Source organism: Orycteropus afer, unplaced genomic scaffold (assembly GCF_000298275.1).
Source record: "Orycteropus afer afer isolate SDZICR_OR568_19922 unplaced genomic scaffold, OryAfe1.0 scaffold00159, whole genome shotgun sequence".
Taxonomy (NCBI): Eukaryota; Metazoa; Chordata; class Mammalia; order Tubulidentata; family Orycteropodidae; genus Orycteropus; species Orycteropus afer.
This window is the reverse complement of record NW_006921746.1, coordinates 6,757,435-6,778,809: the sequence shown is the minus strand read 5'-3', so window position 1 is coordinate 6,778,809 and position 21,375 is coordinate 6,757,435. Positions and strand designations below refer to the sequence as shown.

The window sequence follows — 21,375 nt, the reverse complement described above, 5'->3', positions numbered from 1 at the left end:
ACCAGATGGTTTTAGGCCACTTTGGGTCTATTAGCTTCAGTATGGAAGATTTCACTTTCTCCTGAAAGACCAAATATTTGCTATATTTTTCTTATTTAATACAATCAAAACTGACTTTGAGTCTGTTGAGTTTTAGTATGGAAGATTTCACTTTCTCTTGAAAGACTGAATATTTTCTGGTTTTTATTCATTTAATAAAACAAAATTTAAATATTATGTTCATTTTTTTTTTTTTTCATTCCCAGAGGAATGAAAGTATGTTCTTTATCTATCCAGTTTTCTCCATCACCACTATTCCACCTTAGGACAAACAACCTCTTGCTTGGGTTGCTGCAAAATCCCCCAAATGGTTTACTTGCTTCCATTCTTGCACTTAAGAAAACTATTTTCCATGCAGCAGCCATAAAAATCTTATATAAAGACATATATCAAGTCATGATGATTCCTTACTTACAACCACAATAAAAAGTTGTTTTTTTTTTTTTTAAAGGGGTGGAAGTGGGGAAAAAAGCTTCTAATGGCTTCTCACACATTTAAAAAAAGGTCTAAACCTCTCTTCATATATTTAAGTCCCCAATCTGATCCTTCCCAATCTCTCTGACTTCCTGGTGTCCCCATTGCTAACTGGCCTCTTTTTCAGTCCTGTATGAAGCGCCTTTTGAGGGCACATACCTTTTTTGTTCTCATTACCTAATGCTTTTTGCCCCAGATATTTTCAAGACTGGCTCCTTCCTGCCATTCAGATTTCAACTCAAATAGCATCTCCTCAGACAGACTTTCCTTGGACTCTCAAACCCCGGAAGCCATTACTGTCTCTTATACAACTTTTATTTCCTTTAACTTATAATTATCTTAAAGTATCTTGTTCATTTATGTGTATTCTTATTTATTGTTTTTTTCCCCTCCAGGGACTTTGACTATCTTATATATCCTGCCCCTGGAACAGCATCTGACACACAGTGGGTGCCTAGTAAATATTTCTTGAATAGATGAACTAATGATTAAACAATATAAAAACTACATTTTCTACTATAGGCTCAAAGGAACCATTATATATTTGCTGAAAACTAGTCACAATCTATTACAAGTCAGATAAGGTCTATTATTACTTACTGTTTTTTGGGTTGATGTTGATGTTGATGTTGCTAATTTTATTATTATTTTTAACTTGTCTTACATGGCTATATGGGTTTGTGGTAATATCTACATAAAATTATTAGAGACAGATATTGGAAAAGAATATGGAATTACCATAATAAAGAGGTGACACTGGCAAATCTTGAATGGACCAATGCAAAACTTGCAAGCTGAATAATAGCTGGAGAACCTAAGGCTTTTGAAAACCTATTTGCAAGGCTGATAATCATACCATTGTCAAAAAGCCCTTCTTGTTGCTACACACATGCTAGTAGAAAATTTCAACAGATATTACTCGGCAATGTGTCCCTACAAATTAGTATTCATGCCCAAGTCTTCTTTCCTCTCTAAACCTCTTTTGCCTGTAAAAAGTACAGTTTGGGAGATAATGCACCTGCATGGAAACACTTTGACATGAAGTTCCAATTATGAGAGAATAGCAGTGAAACATGAGCAGCTCTCACAAAACAAAACATTCAGGGGGCATATTAATAATCAATTAGTGGAGAACCACCTGATGCTGCATATTTGGAGGAGCCTCGAGCTTCCAGCAGCTTTTTGCCCTGGCAATATCAGGTTTAAAAAAATCGTTCCTTGTTCGTCAAGAATGAGACTCCTCAAACTAATCTATTCTTTTGCATGTCATGCTATATAGTCCCACTTGCTAATTAGAGATGCAAATGTTGATAAATAAAGATGATGTTTTTTAAGCACAACTAGGTCAATAAGTTGAACACTGTGCCCTGTTTCTCCAATTAAATTCCTTTGAGAAATAACTCAATTATAATTAGAAAAGCAATTATCCCCTTGTTAAAGGTCAAACAAATCACAGATTTTAGTGAAAAATTTAGTTTTGTTCCTTCCCCCTTACCAACAAATCTTGTATCCATTGATGTTTTGATCCTAGTATACTCCAAAAGAGATCATTTTAATGAAATAAAGTTTCTCTGAGTGTATTTCTGACTCACCATGTGACAGCAACATTTTCTAGGCATAAAGTAAAATGAGCAAAGAGGGATTCATTTCATAGAGTACTGCTGTTATGGCACTGGAGCAACCCAGCACCCATTCCATAAGTGTATTAATTTTCTTGCTTCATAGGGAAACAGGGGAAGTTTTTCTGTTGAAAGAGAAGCAAATGCTGAACCAGAAATGGAAGAAAAGAATTTTATTTTTGGCTTTTTCCTAGTAAAGTGTTCTAAAAAATTCTGAGGATATTATACTAGAGTATTTCTAAGGATTATTTGTCTTTCTTTTACCTAGTCTACTTTTTAATTGTATTATTATTATTATCATTAACCTCTTCAAATAGTCCTTGAACTAAAGAAATTCTGAATGTCTTTCCATTCCTTGTCCTAATGGTTATGAAGCCTGTTTTCAGGGTGCAGACTGACTGATTTCCTCACTCTATACTGAGTTCTCTCAGTCTTCAGGGATGACAGTGTCTTTCTTCTGGAAAGTTTTATTCCCTCATGTGCAACCTGTGTCACATTCAACAGGGCCTCTTTTTCTTTCTTTCTTTTTCCATTTACTTAAATATGCTTGGAGAATCCACTAAGTGACCTACAGTCTGCTGGTGGAAGAGATGAAAGATGAGCAGGAAACCTTTTTGCTCTGAATAGATCCACATTCTAGTCAGACAGGCAGAGGAGTAAACAGATATATTTCAGAACAAGAGCACTCAGCTGCTAACCAAAAGGTTTTCGGCAGGAGAAAGATGAAGCAGTCTGTTTTCATAAAGATACAGCCTTGGAAACTCCATGGGGCAGTTCTACCCAGTCCTATTGCTATGAGTCAGAATCAACTTGACAGCAATGAATTTTTTGTTGTTGTTGTTGGTACTTAGAGCTTTATAAAATTGTGGTATACAGAGGCTGACATTCAGCCATTTACATTGGTTCATCCATTGCTGTTGTTAGATGTCTTTGAGTCTGCCACAGCTAATGACAACTCCATATATCACAAGATCGGATTGGAGTTTTCACTGGCTGATTTTCAGAAGTAGATGTCCGGGTCCTTCTTCCTAGTCTGTCTTAGTTTGGAAGCCCTGCAGAAACCTGTTCAGAATAATAGCAATATTTGAAGCCTCCACTGACAGACGAGTCGTGTCTATGCTTAGAGGTGCATCGGCCAGGATCTCTCACATGGAAGGCAAGAATTCTATCACTGAACTACCACTGCCCTTAATTTTTCTATTCCAGGTGCTAACTACTGAAATAGTTCCATATTTCTCGCTAAATAAATGAGTGACCATTCTTTGCCCTCCCTGTTTCCTACAGGCTCCCTAGAATGCTTGGACCACTACATGATCCAGCAGCTAAAGAATTCATACCCAATACAGTATAAAGCCCTTAACACTATTCTTTGCTAAGGGAGTTGTTGTTGTGTGTCACTTAGAGTCAATTCCAACTCACAGTGACCCTATAGAACAGAGTAGAACTGTCTCCTAGCATTTTCCAGGCTGTAAATCTTTGCAGAAGCAGTTTGCCAGGTTTTTTCTCCCATGGAGCAGCTGGTGGGTTCGAACTTCTCACCTTTTGGTTAGCTGTTGGGCGCTTAACCACTGTACCACCAGGGTTCTTTAAGGGAGTTGTACAGTTTTGAAGTAGTTTTTCAATAGCATCTCTAGATATAAAGAAAGGGCTTGGCAAGACTGGAGGAAGAAGCAGCCAAGCCTAGAGCCCTTGTGCTTCATCCTTGGGTCCCCCACCCCAACCATGTAATTTTTCTTAACTGATGAGTATTGAGGGAATTTGTAAGTCAAACCTGTCACCACCTGGGGAGATGAAGTGTAATGGATCCTGGGTCAACCGTTTCCTCTTCTGAGACTTTTTTGTCTTTCTCTTTATTTGGGCTCTGAAAAGTAGATCTACTGGCAATAACCTCAGCTCAAAATTTCCTCTTTGGAAGAAAATATATGAATCACTCCTGTGTTTGGGGACCGTGAAGACTAAATGAACAACACTGACTAAAAATCAGAGTGCATGGAGGTATGAACACAAGGAAGAGGTAACTATTGGGACAAAGTGGGAGGGGAGCTGTTGCATTGGGGTAAATTATTGTGCAAAGGACACAGCCTCAGTGGGACTAGACATATGTTTATAAAACAGATCAATTAAATAGCCACCTATTCATTGAGCATTTACCATCTGACTCTGCAGGACCATTTGTTATGGGATACAAAGAGGCACCTATACCTGCCCATCTTCCCTGGCATCCTACAGACTTTTTCTATTTATAGTACAAGAGTCTACCTGGTGGATTTCCTTTAAGATTAATCTTTCAGTTTATGCTACATTTATCCTGGAAAGTTCCTGAAACAAATAAATGAAATATTAAGTAATTGTTTTTATCTTAAAATTAAAATAATCCTATAATTCTTCAATCCACCAAGTAACCTTTCATCCACTTCTTTTTCTTTTTTTTAATTTGTCTGTCCCTCCTGAGCAAACAGCGATTGTAATGTGTTACATTAAGATATTCTTTAGATTTCTGGTCTTGGTGCTTTTAATAGTGTTGAAAAGAATCCACATAAGAGTTTATTAGCCTGCTCTTGAGCATATGTGTTTGATCTCACTTCTGACTTCAAAAAATGAAAGAGAAATACACATTAAATATATAGTTCTTTGAATGTCAAATGGGTATATGATTTTGGAGCTTGCCAAGTGTTAATTGGTCTCTTCCCCAGTGATGATACAAATAAAATTCACATCCAATTAGCTTGCAGTCATGAATCTTTACTCCTTGACAAAGTGAACCACTTTGTTAAGGACACTGAAAATATGAAGCAATTATTAGAATCCCCTCACTGAAAGTTTTTTCAGGGATCATTTACCTTTAAGAAATTTCAAGTAAAAAAGAGGCTGGATACCATGTTACTCATGATATATTTCATCTTTAATGCAGTGTAATGAAGAAACAAGGTTTGCATTAGCATTTGAAAAATACAACTAAGGCAACAGATGCAACTACTAGAATAACTGAAATGAAATATCAGCATAGAGGAGTGTGTCTTCTTTCTAATTACACTAAACTACACTGTGTCTCCATGCTGCAAGACAGTTTTGGTGTCATTGGATAAAACAGCTACATGCAAAGTCTCTGATGAAGTGCTAGAAAACAATCAGATACCAGTTACAAGGCAAAAAAAATTCTCTTCTTTCAAAGTTAAAAGGAAAAGTCTCATTAAGAGTGCCACTGTGAGTTTATGCATTGACACATGCAGATATGACAAAAAAAATACATATAAATTGGTAAGATTGTGTCTAAATTTCTAATCAATTAGTTATTAATATTTTTAATTTGGGAAGTATTCAGATTTTTATTTGGTTGTCATGGAACCAGCTGAGGTGACTCCTTTGTTTCAATCTTTGAAAACTGAAAAACACTGGGAAATGAAATAGTATGTGCACTGCTAATTACTAGTAATTTTTTGTACAATGTTGGAATTTAAGAGAATTATTTTACAACTTCATATATGGACAAAACTCAGGAATTTATTTTTCAAACTATCAGCTGACTGAAGTACAAGCCATGTTGCAACAACTGAAAAATGAATCTTTTTACATATGCAATAAAGAATAATGATTTCAAATGATTCAATGTAGACTGGAGGCTAACAAGGAACCACCAACTAATTGGCAGTTATGTTTCATGCCAAGTTCAAATGTGCCTGGGTTTGTAGGCTACAAGATCATCTAGTGGAATACTGTTTGATTTAAATTAGGATATCCTCTAGTTATCATGTAAAGAGTACCATTTTTAAGAGCTTCAAATTATCAGTTCCAAATGAAAGATACCGTATTAGATGATTTTCCTCAACCTCATGCTGTAAGATGATGGTGACTCTATCAAGGAGAACATTCAATTCCCTCTTCTTGGCCTATCTTCCAGAGACAAGGCATTTTTAAAGAACACTATATTGCTTGATGTTAATGGAAAATCATATCCATTTTGTAATAGTTGATTGGGAGCCAACCAATGTTGTTGTTAGTTGCCATCAAATCATTTCTGATTCATGGTGACTCCATGTGTGCAGAGTAGAATTAGGCTTTCTTTTGACAGAAACAGATGAGAATAAAGAGTTTGATGGAAATTTATAAAACTGTTTTTTTTTTTTTTGCATATTACCAAGAATAATAGTAAAATTGATGGCATGTTATTAGGTCATAGCATCTATCTTTATGATAAGTGCCAGATAAAGTAGTGTTTCTGATTTCTTGAAAGAGAATGACAAAATTAAACCAAGCCGCCTGTGGCTTTGTCCAGTGGGGCATTCTAATTGACTCCTAAGTCATTAATCAGTTCCCAATCAATCTATTTTGCCAGTAGCAGGCAGTTAGGACTCCATTACCATCCATTCATCATGTCAGACCCTAATTCACTGCACCATTAGCCACGGATTAGGCCTCTATTAGCATAACTGAGTGCCAATTGCTAAATGCAAAATATTATTGTTACTCACCTCAGCCACTGGGATGCCTTCAGGTGGCCTACACTGGAGCAAGACTTCCTGTTCCAAGGACACTTCTTTTCCCAGCGGCTCCTGCTCAAATGTCTTCCGAAGATCTAGAAAATACAGGTGATAAAGAAAATGTAAAAATTAAATAAAATATGATCATTTCTGAAAAGTGCAATCAAAATTTCTGGGTTTAGTATATGTGTTTTTTTTTTTTTTTAAACCACATGTTGTTTGTATCTTAACTTGCGTGATTATATTCTGTGTTGTAGAATTTATTAAATTCAGATGCTATGAATTTATCTACTTTAAACTTCAATGGAATGCTTTGGATATCTTCATTTTAGGTAACAATAAACCACACCAAACCAAAACAAAAATAAACAAACAAGTTGTCATCGAGTTTATTCTGAATCATCTGACTCATGGTGACTCCATGTGTGTCAGTGTACAACTACATTCCATAGGGGTTTCAATGGCCATGGTATTTCAGAATATTTCTTTCAAGGCACCTATGGTGGATTCGAACCACCCATTCTTTGGTTAGCAGCCAGGGACTTCTTTAGGAACCAATTAGTCACATTTCTTTCATATTCCTTGATAATCAACTATGATGATTAAATTTTTATCCAGAAAACCACATTCTCACTATTTTTCTATACATAGTCATTTATGCATATAACTGTTTCCCTCTTTTCTCACAATGGGTGTAATTAAAGGTATAATAACACTGGAATATTTGATAAATAAACTAAAAGCAAGTTTCTGTTTCAGAGTTGAACAGGCTTGAAAGAATGAATGTAACTTCTTGAAGATTCTCAAGCATAAGTAGGGAATAGAGGAATATTGGGAAGAATCCAAAATATGTCAATATGTGATCATATATGTAGTCATTCTTCAGTTAGAAGATTAAATAATCATTTCTGCTCAAATATACCAACTACCTAATTATGTATGTATATAGTTACAGTTGCTATAGCAATATATAGCATAGTTTGCAAAACTATTATAAATGGACCAAAAAAAAAAAGTTAAAAACCAGTTTGTCATTTTAACCACCAAACTTTTTTTTAAAAGATGATTGTGTCATAGAGATTGAAAGCAGTATTTTTTTTAAAGTGAACGTAAAAATTTTATATCGTACATGTGCAATCCATCTCCCTCCAGTGAAAAATTATTAGAATTTTATCAGCTGGATTTTAATAAACAAATTAATCCCTCTGAATTTTCCATTCCATATACATGATAATGACATAAGAATCTGAAAGTACCATTTCAGCTTATTGAATTAATGGATAGAAATTCAAAGTCTCTGGAAGTATACCCCAGTGTCATCAATGACCTACCAGAAACCACCACCTGGAAAAACACATTGAGAAAAAAATCCACTGCTTCATGCTTGCCATTTTGTTGAATTTCTTGGTAGAACTACATTTCAAAATCTTAGGGAATACGGGAAAATGATGGGTCTGGTGACATAGTGCCTAAGGCATTTGACTAACTGCTAACCAGAAGGTTGGCAGTTCAAACCCACCAGACACTCCACGAAAGGAAGACTGGGCAATCTATTTCTGTAAAGATTTACCACTTTGGAAACCCAAAGTGGGTCACTATGAGTCAGAATCAACTTGATGGCAGTGAATTTTTTTTTTTTTTTTTTAATATATAGATCTAAGCTCTGGTGTGGTAGTGGTTAAAGTATTCAGCTTCTAACCTAAAGCCCAGAGATCCGAACCCATCATCCACTTCACGGCAGAAAGATATAGCAGTCTGCTTCCATAAAGATTTACAGCATTCGAGATTCTATGGTACTGTTCTACTCTGCCCTAAAGGGTCACTGTTAGTGGAATTGACTTGATGACAGGGGTTTGGCTTATTATACATCTGGCATATGATAAGCGACTCTCTAAACAATGACAGAGCATCTGTCAGAAGGTCACTTCTGTTTTGACTATCAAGAATATAACTATATGGTAGAGATAAACTTTTAGACACACAAGTTATTAGAACTTGAAAATGATCGAAACCATGTCCTTATGTTATATATGTTCATCAAATAACCAAAAGACCCAGAGAAAAATAATCAGTGTTGGTTCAGAACTCACTGACCTTTGATGTGATACATACTTTCCATCTCACACTTCTCTCTAATATCATTTTTGGTTACTTGGTGCTCTTCCAACAGAAATATTAAAATCTTTTCTACTGAGATGGTAGTTTCCTTTCTTTTTTATTGTCATTGAACTATTTTGGCAAAATGACAAATACTAATAAAAACAAAAGCAGCAAGGAATATTTATATGGGATACAACGTTCTTGACAATGTATATCTTGTTTGTGAAGAATGATTGAAAAACTCTTAACTGATGGGTTAGGACCTAGACATGACAACTGGAATTAGTTCTCAAATCAAGTAACATATTAACTCCTTCTTACCCAAGTTAATCAGTGTATCACAAAATGTGGGTGTGAGAATAAGAAAAAGTGAGATATATGTGGGTCAAATTAGTCAAAGTGTTCTCATATAATGTTGACTAATTGTTTTTTTAGTTCATGTTGTCACCATGAATTGGATTCAACTGGATGGCAGCAGGCAGCAGGTTTGTTTTCTTATAGTAGATACTTTATTAGATACATCAATGAAGATGGTTAGATACAGAAGTAAGACTTGCTGGGTAAACTGAGGGCTGGATATGAAAGCCATTCTGCTATGTCAAAGAATGACCAACCCTCAAAGGCTTCTAAGCAAAGGAAGCATTAGATGCTAAATATGATCATCAGTGTGACAGATGGATTGAGATGTGGGTGAGGAGACAGAAGCCATTTCAGAACCCATTTGAATAGGCCAGGAGGGATGATGGAGTCCTGAACTCAGCTGGTGATAGTGGGCAGGAAGAGGAGAGGCAGATCCTAGAAATAGGTAACAATCATTATATTATTATATCATTATATTGTTATATTATTAGCTACTGCAAAATTGAATGAAATAGTACCAAACTGATAGGGAAGTGGGAAAAAAGATAACACATTTATTTGGTACATGTTCAGTTCAGTCTGTCTGTAAGATATTCAAGTGGAAAAGTCCAGTAAGTCCATATCATATCACAAAGGCTTATAAAATTTAATAATTGACATTTGGAACTGAATAATCCTTTGTTGTAGGGGGCTGTCCCGTGCATAGTAAGATGTTCAGCAGCTTTCCTGGTCTTTACCCACAAAATGCCAATAGCACGCCTCCCAGTCATGACAAAGAAAAAAAATTTCCTACAGATATTGTCAAATAATACTTGGGGGAAAAAAATTACACTTGTTTTAGAAACACTAATCTAGAGGTCAGGAGCCCTGGTGGCACAATGGTTAAGTGCTCACCTACTAAGCAAAGGTTGACAGTTAGAACCCACCAGTCACTCTGTGATAGAAAAGACCTGATGATCTGCTCCTATAAAGATTAGAGCCTAAGAAACCCTATGAGACAGTTCTATTCTGTCCTAGACAGTCACTGTGAATCGGAATTGACTCAGTGGCACATGATAACTGCACTTTAGAGCAATGAAAAACAGTCCTTGAGAGGATTTATGATTCATTGTCTCTGAGATAGAACTAAAGCACTGAAAATTGTTGATATCACCAGCAGATGGGTGCAGCATAAAATTCATTGAAAACATCCAAAAGAAAAGAAAACCCCAACATTTAAGAAGAGAAATTGCCAGCAAATAATGGCATAGAGTACATAGAATGGGCAGAAAAACCAAAGAGGTAAGTGTCAGAGGATCCAAGAGGAGAAAGAAATGTTAGCAACTGGGGTGGCCACCAAGTCAAATGCAGCAAAGAATTAAAAAAGAGGTCATTGGTTTGGGTAATTTAGGAGAGGAGGTGGGTAGGGCCCAGTCTGACTCAGTTGAGTCAGTTGAGGGTTGCCTGGGAATTGGGAAAATGATCATTGTGAGTACCCACTACTCTTTTCCAAAACCTTACTAAAAAAAAAAAAAAAAAAAAGAAGTGGGCAGCTCCAAGTCTGAGTGCAATATGCTAAAATTCTCCTTAGAGTATGGTGTAAGCTTTGGCACAGTTTTCAAATTTATGTCATATGAAGGCATAGCTTCCGTAGATCCTTTCCTCCTACTTGACAATAGCAATGGCACATGGTAGACACATGTTTTAACAGACATGTCTAATTGTAAACCATCATTGCATACTATATAATTATTTTATTTTAATGGTCTGGCTGTAAACTCTATATAAATTTTATCTAATTTCTAAAATGAGCTCACATTTAACCCCCCTCGGGGTAATACTTCTTCCTGAAAAATCCTTTTAATTCCTGCCATAAAAACCTCCTTTCTAGCTTTCAGATTGTGTAATGAGAGAAGAATATATTGTAGCTGTGCAGGACAGCAGCTGCTCTACGCGGTATCCCTGCACATTACTTTACAAGGGGAGGATGAGGGTGGATAACATTTTAAGCATATCCTTTATCACTCGGAGAGATGTGTTGGAAGGCAGGTTGGATGCCTTCCAGGCAGAGAGAACACAAGGGTGACAAATGAATAAGCATGAAAAACGGACACTTGTCAGCTAAGAATTGGATGTAAAACAGAATGGTTCAGAATAAACGTGGGCATTCCTGTCAGAAATAAGATGAATTTCTACCCTTGTAAGACCTTTCCAATTCTATGTTTCTGTTTTCCTTCCATTAGTTCTAAGGCAGCTACTAAAATAAGTATCAAGTCCTTTCATTATAACCTAAATTACTTTTGCAAAGTCAGCTTGGCCTACCTCTGATTTAGTCATTGATTCTACCAATTAAAAGAAAATCAGTCTTGTCATATGCATGCATTCAGAGAGATGTTTACTTAAGAACATGAATATTGGCTTACCAAATCCATACAGCAAAATCCAATTAGCAAATGTAGAATCAGACCTCAAACTATTATATATGGATTTCTACTTACCATTTACACAGAAATAAGACAGTCTTTTTTTGAAGACATAGACACACACACACACACACACACAGTCTATTTTTCATTACAGAATTTGAATTCTTCCAGTGGATTTTTTCCATAAAAACAAGGACTATTGTTAAAAAGATCTATAGTGTAGAGTGCACTAATTCATGACATTATGCAAACATTAACTTTGCTTTTTGACAATGTAGTAAACAGAAAAGAAGGCTAACTGGGAATTAGAGGACTTTCTGGCCTTCACATTCCTCATTTGTAAAATAAAAGTAAATGACTGGATACTTCTGATGTTCTAGTGGAGCTACAAAAGCCTATGACTGAATAGACTGACATTTTTAATGTGCATGTTAGGGGAATAAAGTTCATCCTTTGTGGAATAAGACACTTCTGGGCTGGACATTATGGATATCAATGTCCAAGATAAATAATAGAAGAAATTATTTTTGGTTAAAGAATTTAACTGCTAAGCAAAAGGTCGGCATTTCAAATCCACCAGCCACACTATATGAGAAAGATGAGGCAGTGTGCTTCTGTAAAGATTACAGCCTTGAAAACCTCATGGGGCAGTTCTACTCTGTCCTAAAGGGGTGCTATGAGTTGGAATCAACTTGATGGTGAATTAGTTAGGAGTTTAGGCATCTTTGAAGAGAATGATTTAAAATTTTCTCCATAAGACAAATTTTATGGAACTTTTGGGCACTTGGAACTTCTGGACACTTAAATCTACATATTTAAGCTGACAAGTAGGAGTTAGGAAATGAGAGAAGGGTGGCTTTCTGAAGATCTAGTATAAAAATATTAGCAAACTCTTTGTACAAATTAAAGAGAGTAATATAGTACATATCACAGACCAAATGAAAGTTAAAGCTCTGATGATTGCAGATCCACTGAGAATGACTTTGACAAGCTTCATTTCCATCATGGGACAGAGGATGGGGGAGGAAAATGCCTGCCCAAAATAGCATCCAAGAAAGGCCATCATGTCAATGTGACTACCTATAAGAGGGCCTGAAATCATGTCTTTTCCTCAGTGATATCCTTTGACCAACACTGCTTGATACTTCCTGAAATGAGTAAGTGTGGCACAGGAAAGATGAAGCTGAACAGGCCACAGCTTTGAGCATAATGGGTCACACTGCTACTCAAACATGGTGAGCCCTGCTGATTTTTGAAAGAGACTAGGAGAAAATATCAGTAGAGAGACATGGGTGGTGCAAATCGTTTGCTCTTGACTACTAATCTAAAGGTTGGTGGTCTGAACCCACTCAGCAATTCTGCGGAAGAAAGGCCTGGTAATCTGCTTCGATAAAGATTACATGCAAGAAAACCCTATCCAGCAGTTCTACTCTATAACAAATGGGGTTGCCTTGAGTTGTAATTGACTGGATGGCAACAGATTTATTATGTCAAAGCAGATAGGCTGCTGATACTATTGTATTTGAAGAGGGTAAGTTCTTTCATTATAATGTAGATTACTTTTGCAAAGTCAATATGGACTAGCTCTGATTTAGTCATTGATTCTATCAGAAAAATCAACCTTGTCATATGCATGTATTCAGAGAGACGCTTATGAATACTGGCTGGTATTTAGAGAGTTTATTTCCTCAGCAATCCTAGTTCATTATTAAGAAAGATTTACTAGAATAAAATATTTTTAAATGATAAAATCTTGGCAACGTGAAAGATTGGTACAATGAAGTCAGTAATTCTCTAATGGACATACTTCAACAGACAAGTTTAATGGGCATTAAAATGCTTAAATTGCATAAAATAACAAGAGACAAATGAAATATTTCATTATTAATGCTGACTTATTTTAGATCTCACAGAAATTTGTGAATATTTAAATATATATTGAATATGAAAGGATTTTGGAAATTACAGCTACTAGGGAAGGGAATAAGAGCTCTGGTAGTGTAGTGCCTAAGGCACTTGACTGCTATCCGGAAGGCTAGAGGTTCAAACTCAACAGCCACTCCTCAGAAGGAAGGTTGGGCAATCTACTTCCGTAGCGATACTGCCTCAGAAACCCAAGGAGCGGTCGCTATGAGTCGGGTCCGACTCGATGGCACATAACACCACCACCAACAGATTGAATTAGTATGGTGAAAGGATACAACCCTGGCACACTCCCTTCCTGATTTCAAGCCATGCATTATCCCTTTTTCTGTTCAAAGGACAGCCTCCTGGTCTATGTACAGGTTCCTCATGAGTACAATTAAGTGTTCTGGAATTCCCATTCTTCTCAATGCTATCCATAATTTGTTATGATCCACACAGTGAAATGTTTTTGCATAGTCAGTAAAACATGAGTAAACATCTTTCTGGTATTACTGGCTTTGAGCCAAGATCCATCTGACATCAGCAATGATATCCCTTATTCCACATCCTCTTCTAATCCAGCTTACATTTCTGGAAGTTTCCTATCAATATATTGATGCAATCGTTTTTGAAATATCTTCATCAAGATTTTACCTGTGTGTGGCATTAATGATATTGTTCAACAATTTCCACATTCTGTGGGATCACCTTTCTTTGGAATGTGTACAAATATGTATCTTTTCCTGTCAGTTGGCCAGATAGCTATATTCTGAATTTCTTGACATAGACAAATAAGTGCCTCTAGCACAGCATCCCTTTGTTGAAACATCTCAATGGGTAAAATGCGGCATCAGGATTGGAGGAAGACTTATTAACAAACTCAGATTTGCAGATGACACAACCTTACTTTCTGAAAGTGAAGATGATTTGAAGCACTACTGATGAAGATTAAAAACTGCAGTCTGCAGTATTAATTACACCTCACCATAAAGAAAAAGAAAATCCTCACAACTGGACCAATGAGCAGCATCACAATAAATGGAGAAAAGATTGAAGTTGTCAAAGATTTCATATTACTTTGATCCACAATCAACACTGATGGAAGCAGCAGTTAAGAAATCAGAAGATGTACTGCATTGGGCAAATCTGCTGCAAAAGACCTCTTTCAAATGCTGAAGAGCAAAGATGTCTCTTTGAAGACTAAGGTGTGCCTAACCTAAGCCTTGGTCTTTTAAATTGCCTCATATTCATGTGAAAACTGGACAGTGACTAAGGAAGATGGAAGAAGAGTTGATGCTTTTGAGTTGTGGTGTTGGCAAAGAATACTGAAGGTACCATGGACTGGCAGAAGAACTAACAGATCTGTCCTGGAAGAAGTGCAGCCAGAAATCTCCTTGGGAGCAAGAATGACCAGACTTTGTCTCCCTTACTTTGGGCATGTTGCCAGAAGGGACCATTCCCTGGAAAAGGGTATCATGCTTGGTAAAGTGGAGGATGAGTGAAAAAGGGGAAGGGGAAGGCCTTCAACAGTGGCTGCAAAGTTGGGCTCAGATACAGCCAGTATTGTGAGGTTGGCATAGAAGCGGGCAGTGTTTTGTCCTCCTGTACATAGGGTCAGCATGAGTCAGAGCTGAAGTCCTCTGTCAATATATTGCTACAACCATTTTTGAATTATCTTCAATAAGATTTACTTGCATGTGATATTAAGACTATTAAGACTATTGTTTGACACCTAAAAACAAGAAGAAGGGGAGGAAGGTGTTTGGTCAGTTTTGGGAAGCCAAGAAGACCTGGTCCTGCATAGTGACTGTTAACCACCTAGGTTACAATGACTCCCTGTTGATGTTTCCAGAGCTTCAGCAGAACTTGGTTTTGTACAGGCTGATGGCTGATGTTGTCTAGTACATGAATGGAAAATTCACTTGTTTATAAAGTCTAGCAGGTAACATAAATGGGAGCAAGTTGGGTCCATAGGATCTTTTTTCTTTTCTAAAGTTTGAGCTGTCTTTGTTGTTGTTAGGGGCCATGGAATCATCTCTGACTCAAAGTGACCCTACGAAAAGTAGAATGAAACACTGCCCAGTCCTGCGCCAGCTCCGTGATCCTTGCTATACTTGAGCCCATCGCTGCAGCCACTGTGCCAATCCATCTCGTTGAGGGCCTTCCCCTCTTTTGTCACCCCTCCACCTTACCAAGCATGACATCCTTCTCCAGGAATAGTTCCTTCTGACAAGCTGACCAAAGTAGGTGAGACAAAATATGGCCTCCAAGGAGCATTCAGGCTGCACTTATTCCAGGACAGATTTGTTTGTTCTTTTAGCAGTCCATGGTACTTTCAGCATTCTTTGCCAGTACCACAACTCAGAAGCATCGACTCTTTGGTCTTCCTTATTCATTGTCCAGCTCTCACATGCATGTGAGGTGATTGAAAATACCACGGTTTGTGTCAGGTGTACCTTAGTCTTCAAGGAGATATCTTTGCTCTTCAGCATTTGAAAGAGGTCCTTTGCAGCAAATTTGCCCAATGTGATACATTTTCTGATATCTTGGCTGCTGCTTCCATTGGTGTTGATTGTATAACCAAGTAATATGAAGTCTTTGACAACTTCAATCGTTTCTTCACTTATCACGATGCTGCTTATAGGTCCAGTTGTGAGGATTTTTGTTTTCTTTATATTGAGATGTAATCCATGCTATAGACTGTATTCTTCAATCTTCATCAGTAAGTGCTTCAAGTGATCCTCACTTTCTGCATGCAAAGTTGTGTCATCAGTGTATTGCAGTTTGCTAATGATTCTTTCTCCAATCTTGATGCCATATTCTTCTTCATATAGTCTAGCTTCTCGGATTATTTGTGCAGCATATAGATTGAATAAGTATGGTGAAAGGATACAACCCTGATGCACTCCCTTCTTGATTTTAAACCATGCAGTGTCCCCTTGTTCTGTTCGAATGACAGCATCCTGGTCTATGCACAGATTCCTCATGAGTACAATTAAGTGTTCTGGAAATCCCATTCCTCTCAATGTTATCCACAATTTGTTATGATCCACACAATCAAATGCTTTTGCATAATCAATAAAATTTAACTAAACATCTTTCTGGTAGTCTTTGTTTTGAGCCAAGATCCATCTGACATCAGCAGTGATATTCCTTGTTCCACATTCTCTTCTGAATCCAGCTTTCATTTCTGGAAGTCCTCTGTCAATGTATTGCTACAACCATTTTTGAATTATCTTCAATAAGATTTACTTTCATGTGATATTAAGACTATTGTTTGATAATTTCCATTCTGTAGGATCACCTTTCTTTGGAATGGGTACAAATATGGATGTCTTCCAATCAGTTGGGCAAGTAGCTGTCTTCCAAATCTCTTGACATAACAGAGTGAGTACCTCTAGTGGGGTATCCATTTGTTGAAACATCTTAATGGGTGTTCCGTCAATTCCTGGAGCCTTGTACTTCACAAATTCCTTCAGTGAAGCTTTGACTTCTTCTTTCAATACCATTGGTTCTTCATCATAAGCCACCTCCTGAAATGGATGACAATTGACCACTTCTTTTTGGTACAATGACTCTGTGTATTCCTTCCATTTTCTTTTGATGCTTCCTGCATCATTTGATATACTGCCCATAGATCTTTCAATATTGCAACTTGAGGCTTAAATGTTTTCTTCAATTCTTTCTGCTTGAGAAATGTTCTTCCCTTCTGGTTTTCTAACTCCAGGTCTTTGCACATTTCATTACAGTGATTGGCTTTGTCTACTTGAGCCGTTCTTTAAAAATCTTCTGTTAAGCTCTTTGATCTTGTCATTTCTTCCACTTTCTTTAGTTACTCATTGCTGAAGGGCAGGTTTCAGAGTCTCTTCTGACATCCATTTTGGTCTTTTCTTCTTTTCTTATCTTTTTAATGACCTCTTGCTTTCTTCATGGATGATGTTCTTGATGTCATCCCACAATTCTTCTGGCTTTCAGTAATTAGTGTTCAATGCATGAAATCTATTCTTTAGATGGTCTCTACATTAAGGAGGGATATATTCAAGGTCATATTTTGGTTCTTGTGGACATGTTTTAATTGTCTTTAACTTCAAGTTGGACTTGCATATCAGCAGTTGATGGTCTGTTTGTTCCACAAGCAGCTCCTGGCCTTGTTTTGCCTGAGCTTTTCCACCACCTCTTGTCACAGATGTAGGCAATCTGATTCCTGTGTACTCCATCTGATGAAGTCCACATGTATAGCTTCCATTTGTGTCGTTGAAGAAAGCAATGAATAAGTCATTGGTCTTACAAAATTCTATCATGTGATCTCCAGCATTATGTCTGACATGAAGTCCAAGTTTTCCAAATACTGGTGATTTTTCTTTGTTTCCAACTTTTACATTCCAGTCGCTAGTGATAATTAACACATCTTGATTGCACATTTAGTCAATTTCAGACTGCAGAATTTGATAAAAATCTTCAATTTCCTCATCTTTGGCTTTGGTGGTTGCTGCATAAATTTGAGCAACAATAGTATTAATTAGTCTTCCTTGTAGGAGTATGGATATTATCCTTTCCCTGACAGCATTGTACTTCAGGACAGATCTTGAAACATCCTTTGGGATGATGAACACCTCACCATTCCTCTTCAAATTGTCCTTCCTGGCATAGTAGATTATATCATTGTCTGATTCAAAATGGCCAAAACCAGTCCATTTCACCTCACTAATGCTCTGGTAGTGTAGTGCCTAAGGCACTTGACTGCTAACCAGAAGGCTGGTGGTTCAAATCCACCAGCCACTCCTCAGAAGGAAGATGGGGCAATCTACTTCTATAGTAATACTGCCTCAGAAACCCAAGGAGGGGTCTCTGTGAATCAGGTCCGACTCGATGGCACATAACAACAACAATGCCTAGGATATCAATCTTTATGCATTTCATTTCATTTTTGAAAACTTCCAATTTTCCTAGATTCATACTTCATATATTCCATGTTCATATTATTAATGGATGTTTGTAGCTGTTTCTCCCCAGTCTGAGTTGTGCCACATCAGCAAATGGAGGTCTTGAAAGCTTTACTTTATCTATATCAGTAAGATGGGTTCTACTCTGATGATGCAGCTCTTTCCCTGTCATATTTTGAGAGCTTTCCAACATAAAGGACTTGTCCTCCTGTACTGTATTGGACAATATTTCCTGGCTATTCATAAAGTTGTGCAGTAATGTATCAGACAGTGTTTCTCTGCTATTCATAAGGTTTTCCCTGGCCAGTTCTTTGGGAAGTGGATAGCCTCTTCCTTCTTCCTAGTCTATCTCAGTCTATAAGGTGTGTTGAAACCTGTGCACCATGTGCAACCCTGATTTGGTTTGAAACTCCAGTGGCACAACCTCAAGCCTCACAGCAACATGCAAGCCACCACAGTATGACAAACTGACAGACAAATTTGTGTCTCTTAGCTTTTCAAAACCTGTCCCCCATCCCCTTACCTGGATCCCTGCTGCTGCTTGCTCTGTCATCCTTCCTGGCTTCTCCATCTCCCATTTACCTGTCTCTTGAGGGTGGGGCCTGGGTCCCTCCCCTCACCTGGATCCTTGCTGCTGCTTGCCCTTTCATCCCTCCTGGCTGTCTTTGTCTAAATATTGATAGAGGCATGGGTACAAAAAACAATCAATTCTCTCTTTAGTCTTGCTATTCAGCTCTTAGCTACAGAGTGCCATATAAGGCTGCAGGCTCAGTGGGCCACACACTCCATATTTAGTTTCTAACACAAGTGAATTTTGTAAAACTGCAAATGCTGCTAACCAACAATTTTCATGGACCAACACTTTTGAGAGCCAAACCAAAAGTTGAGGGGTCATATTATGTCTCTGGACTGCCTCTTTTTGATCACTGACATAGCAAAATTCAGTGTTGAGAATGTCAAAGTTGCATTAGTGTTTCTTGTGGTCTCTCTTCCACATCAAACACAATCTCTTCCTAGTGATTATCTTTGCTCCTTAACACTTTAAAGAGGTCTTTTGCAGCAGATTTTCCCAGTGCAATATGATGTCTGATTTCTTGACTGTTGCTGCTATGGGTGTTGACTGTGGATCCAAGTAAAATGAAACCCCTGAAAAGTTCAATCTTTTCTCCATTTATCATGATGTTGCTTACTGGTCTAGTTGTAAGGATTTTTGTTTTCTTTATGTTGAGGTGTAATCCAAAGTGAAGACTATATTCTTTGATCTCCATCAATATATGTTTCAAGTCCTCTTTACTTTCAGTAAGTAAAGCTGTGTCATCTACATATTGCAGGTTGTTAATGAGTCTTCCTCCAATCCTGATGTTGTGTTCTTCTTCATATAGCCCAGCTTCTTGGATTATTTGCTCAGCATACAGATTAAATAAGTATTGTGAAAGGATACAATGCTGATGCATGCCCTTTCTGATTTTAAACCATGCAGTATCCCCTTGTTCTGTTCAAATGACAGCCTCCTAGTCTATGTACAGGTTCCTCATGAGCACAACAAAGTTTTCTAGAATTCCCATTCAACTATACTTGCGTTCTAGAATTCTCAGTCAACTGTATTTGATGCTTAATATTTGTTGTTAGTTGCTATCAAGTCAATTCCAACTCAGAGCAACCTCATGTGTACAGAGTAGAATTGTGCTCCATAGGGTTTTCTAGGCTTTGACATTTTGGGTGCAAGTCAGCAGGCCTGTTTCCAAGGCACCTTTGAGTAATTTTGAACCATCAACCATTAATCTGGTAATTGAGCATTTATCTTTTGTGCCATTCATTTGACTTGATTAATGGTGGCTCAGTGGTTAAGCATTCAGCAGCTATCCAAAAGTTTGGTGGTTTGAACTCTTCAGCCTCTTGCCAAGAGAAAGATGTGTAATTTGATTCTGTAAAGACTGCACCTTTGGAAATTCTATGAGGCAGCTACTCTGCCTATAGGTCACTATGGTTAGAATCAACTTGATGGCCAAGTTTTTTTTCTTTTTTTTTTTCCCCCTCTTTTTTCAAATAAATACAGCATTCAATTTAATACCCAAAACAATCTGGCAATCTTCCACTGAAGGACTGGAAATAGTTTCCCTTGTGGTACATAGCTATAAGAGATTCTAACAGTCACACAGCCCAACTTCCTCACTTCATAGATGATACAACTGAGATACTAGGGGATTAACTAACTTTTTCAGGCTCATCAGCTCTTTAGAAGTGACAGAGTTGAATTTTACCTGGGCCCTATGTTAAAGAAAATGTCTCACCCCTTTGTGTGTTCCAGAAGTTTACTGTAAACATCTAATGAAGATGGACTTAATAATCTACATTGTTTAAATAAGTTTAGAATTATCATTGCTTTCTTAGTTTTCCAGACTTCCTTTCTTTGAATTTCCAACCCCAGTCTTCCTTCCTTTCCTTTATGCCAGCATTCATGTGAACTTTTTATCCCAGTAATCATTCCTCCTCATGTTTTTAAAAGTTCTTGGTTCTCTGTTTCATTGGAATAGGAGCTGTTATCTCTTCCAATTGTGATGTTCCCTTTCTTTATTATTCCAATATTCCTTCCCTCAGTCATTTCCCTTCCCTTCTTTACCATTCTTCTGAATAAAGTCATCTTTGCCTATTTCAATATTCTCCTGTGCAATTTTTTTCTTTGACATAAATATGGCTATCCCATGATGTGGGTTCATCAAAGGAGAAGTGCTGCTTAATGGTGAAGAGCATGGACCCTGGATTCATACTGTTTGGGTTTATTCCTAGTTCAACACATTAGAAGTTTTATGTGCTTTTGTACCCATAAAGTGAGGGAAATAATAGTAATGATAGAGTTATTATAAAGATTAAATAAGGAAATACACAAAAAACACTTAGGACTGTGACATTACATAAAAACCCCTCTATGAATGTCTTCATTTAAGTACCCACTCCATCTGCTTACCCAAATGAGTGTAGCTGTCAATAGTTGTGCTGATTTGTATCTATCTATTTGTCATCTCACTATTGCAACTCGAGGCTTAAATTTTTT

The 21,375-nt window shown here is 37.2% G+C and overlaps 1 protein-coding gene across 1 annotated transcript in view; it reads right to left on the bottom strand.

Annotated features, from left to right (window-relative positions):
• The window catches only part of UNC5C (unc-5 netrin receptor C), a 585,103-nt gene that overhangs the window by 149,017 nt on the left and 414,711 nt on the right, over positions 1-21,375 (bottom strand). Inside the window, exon 4 of the mRNA XM_007946393.1 lies at positions 6,602-6,705. Within this exon, the coding sequence (XP_007944584.1) occupies positions 6,602-6,705 (104 nt within the window). The remainder of the gene's footprint in view (positions 1-6,601; positions 6,706-21,375) is intronic.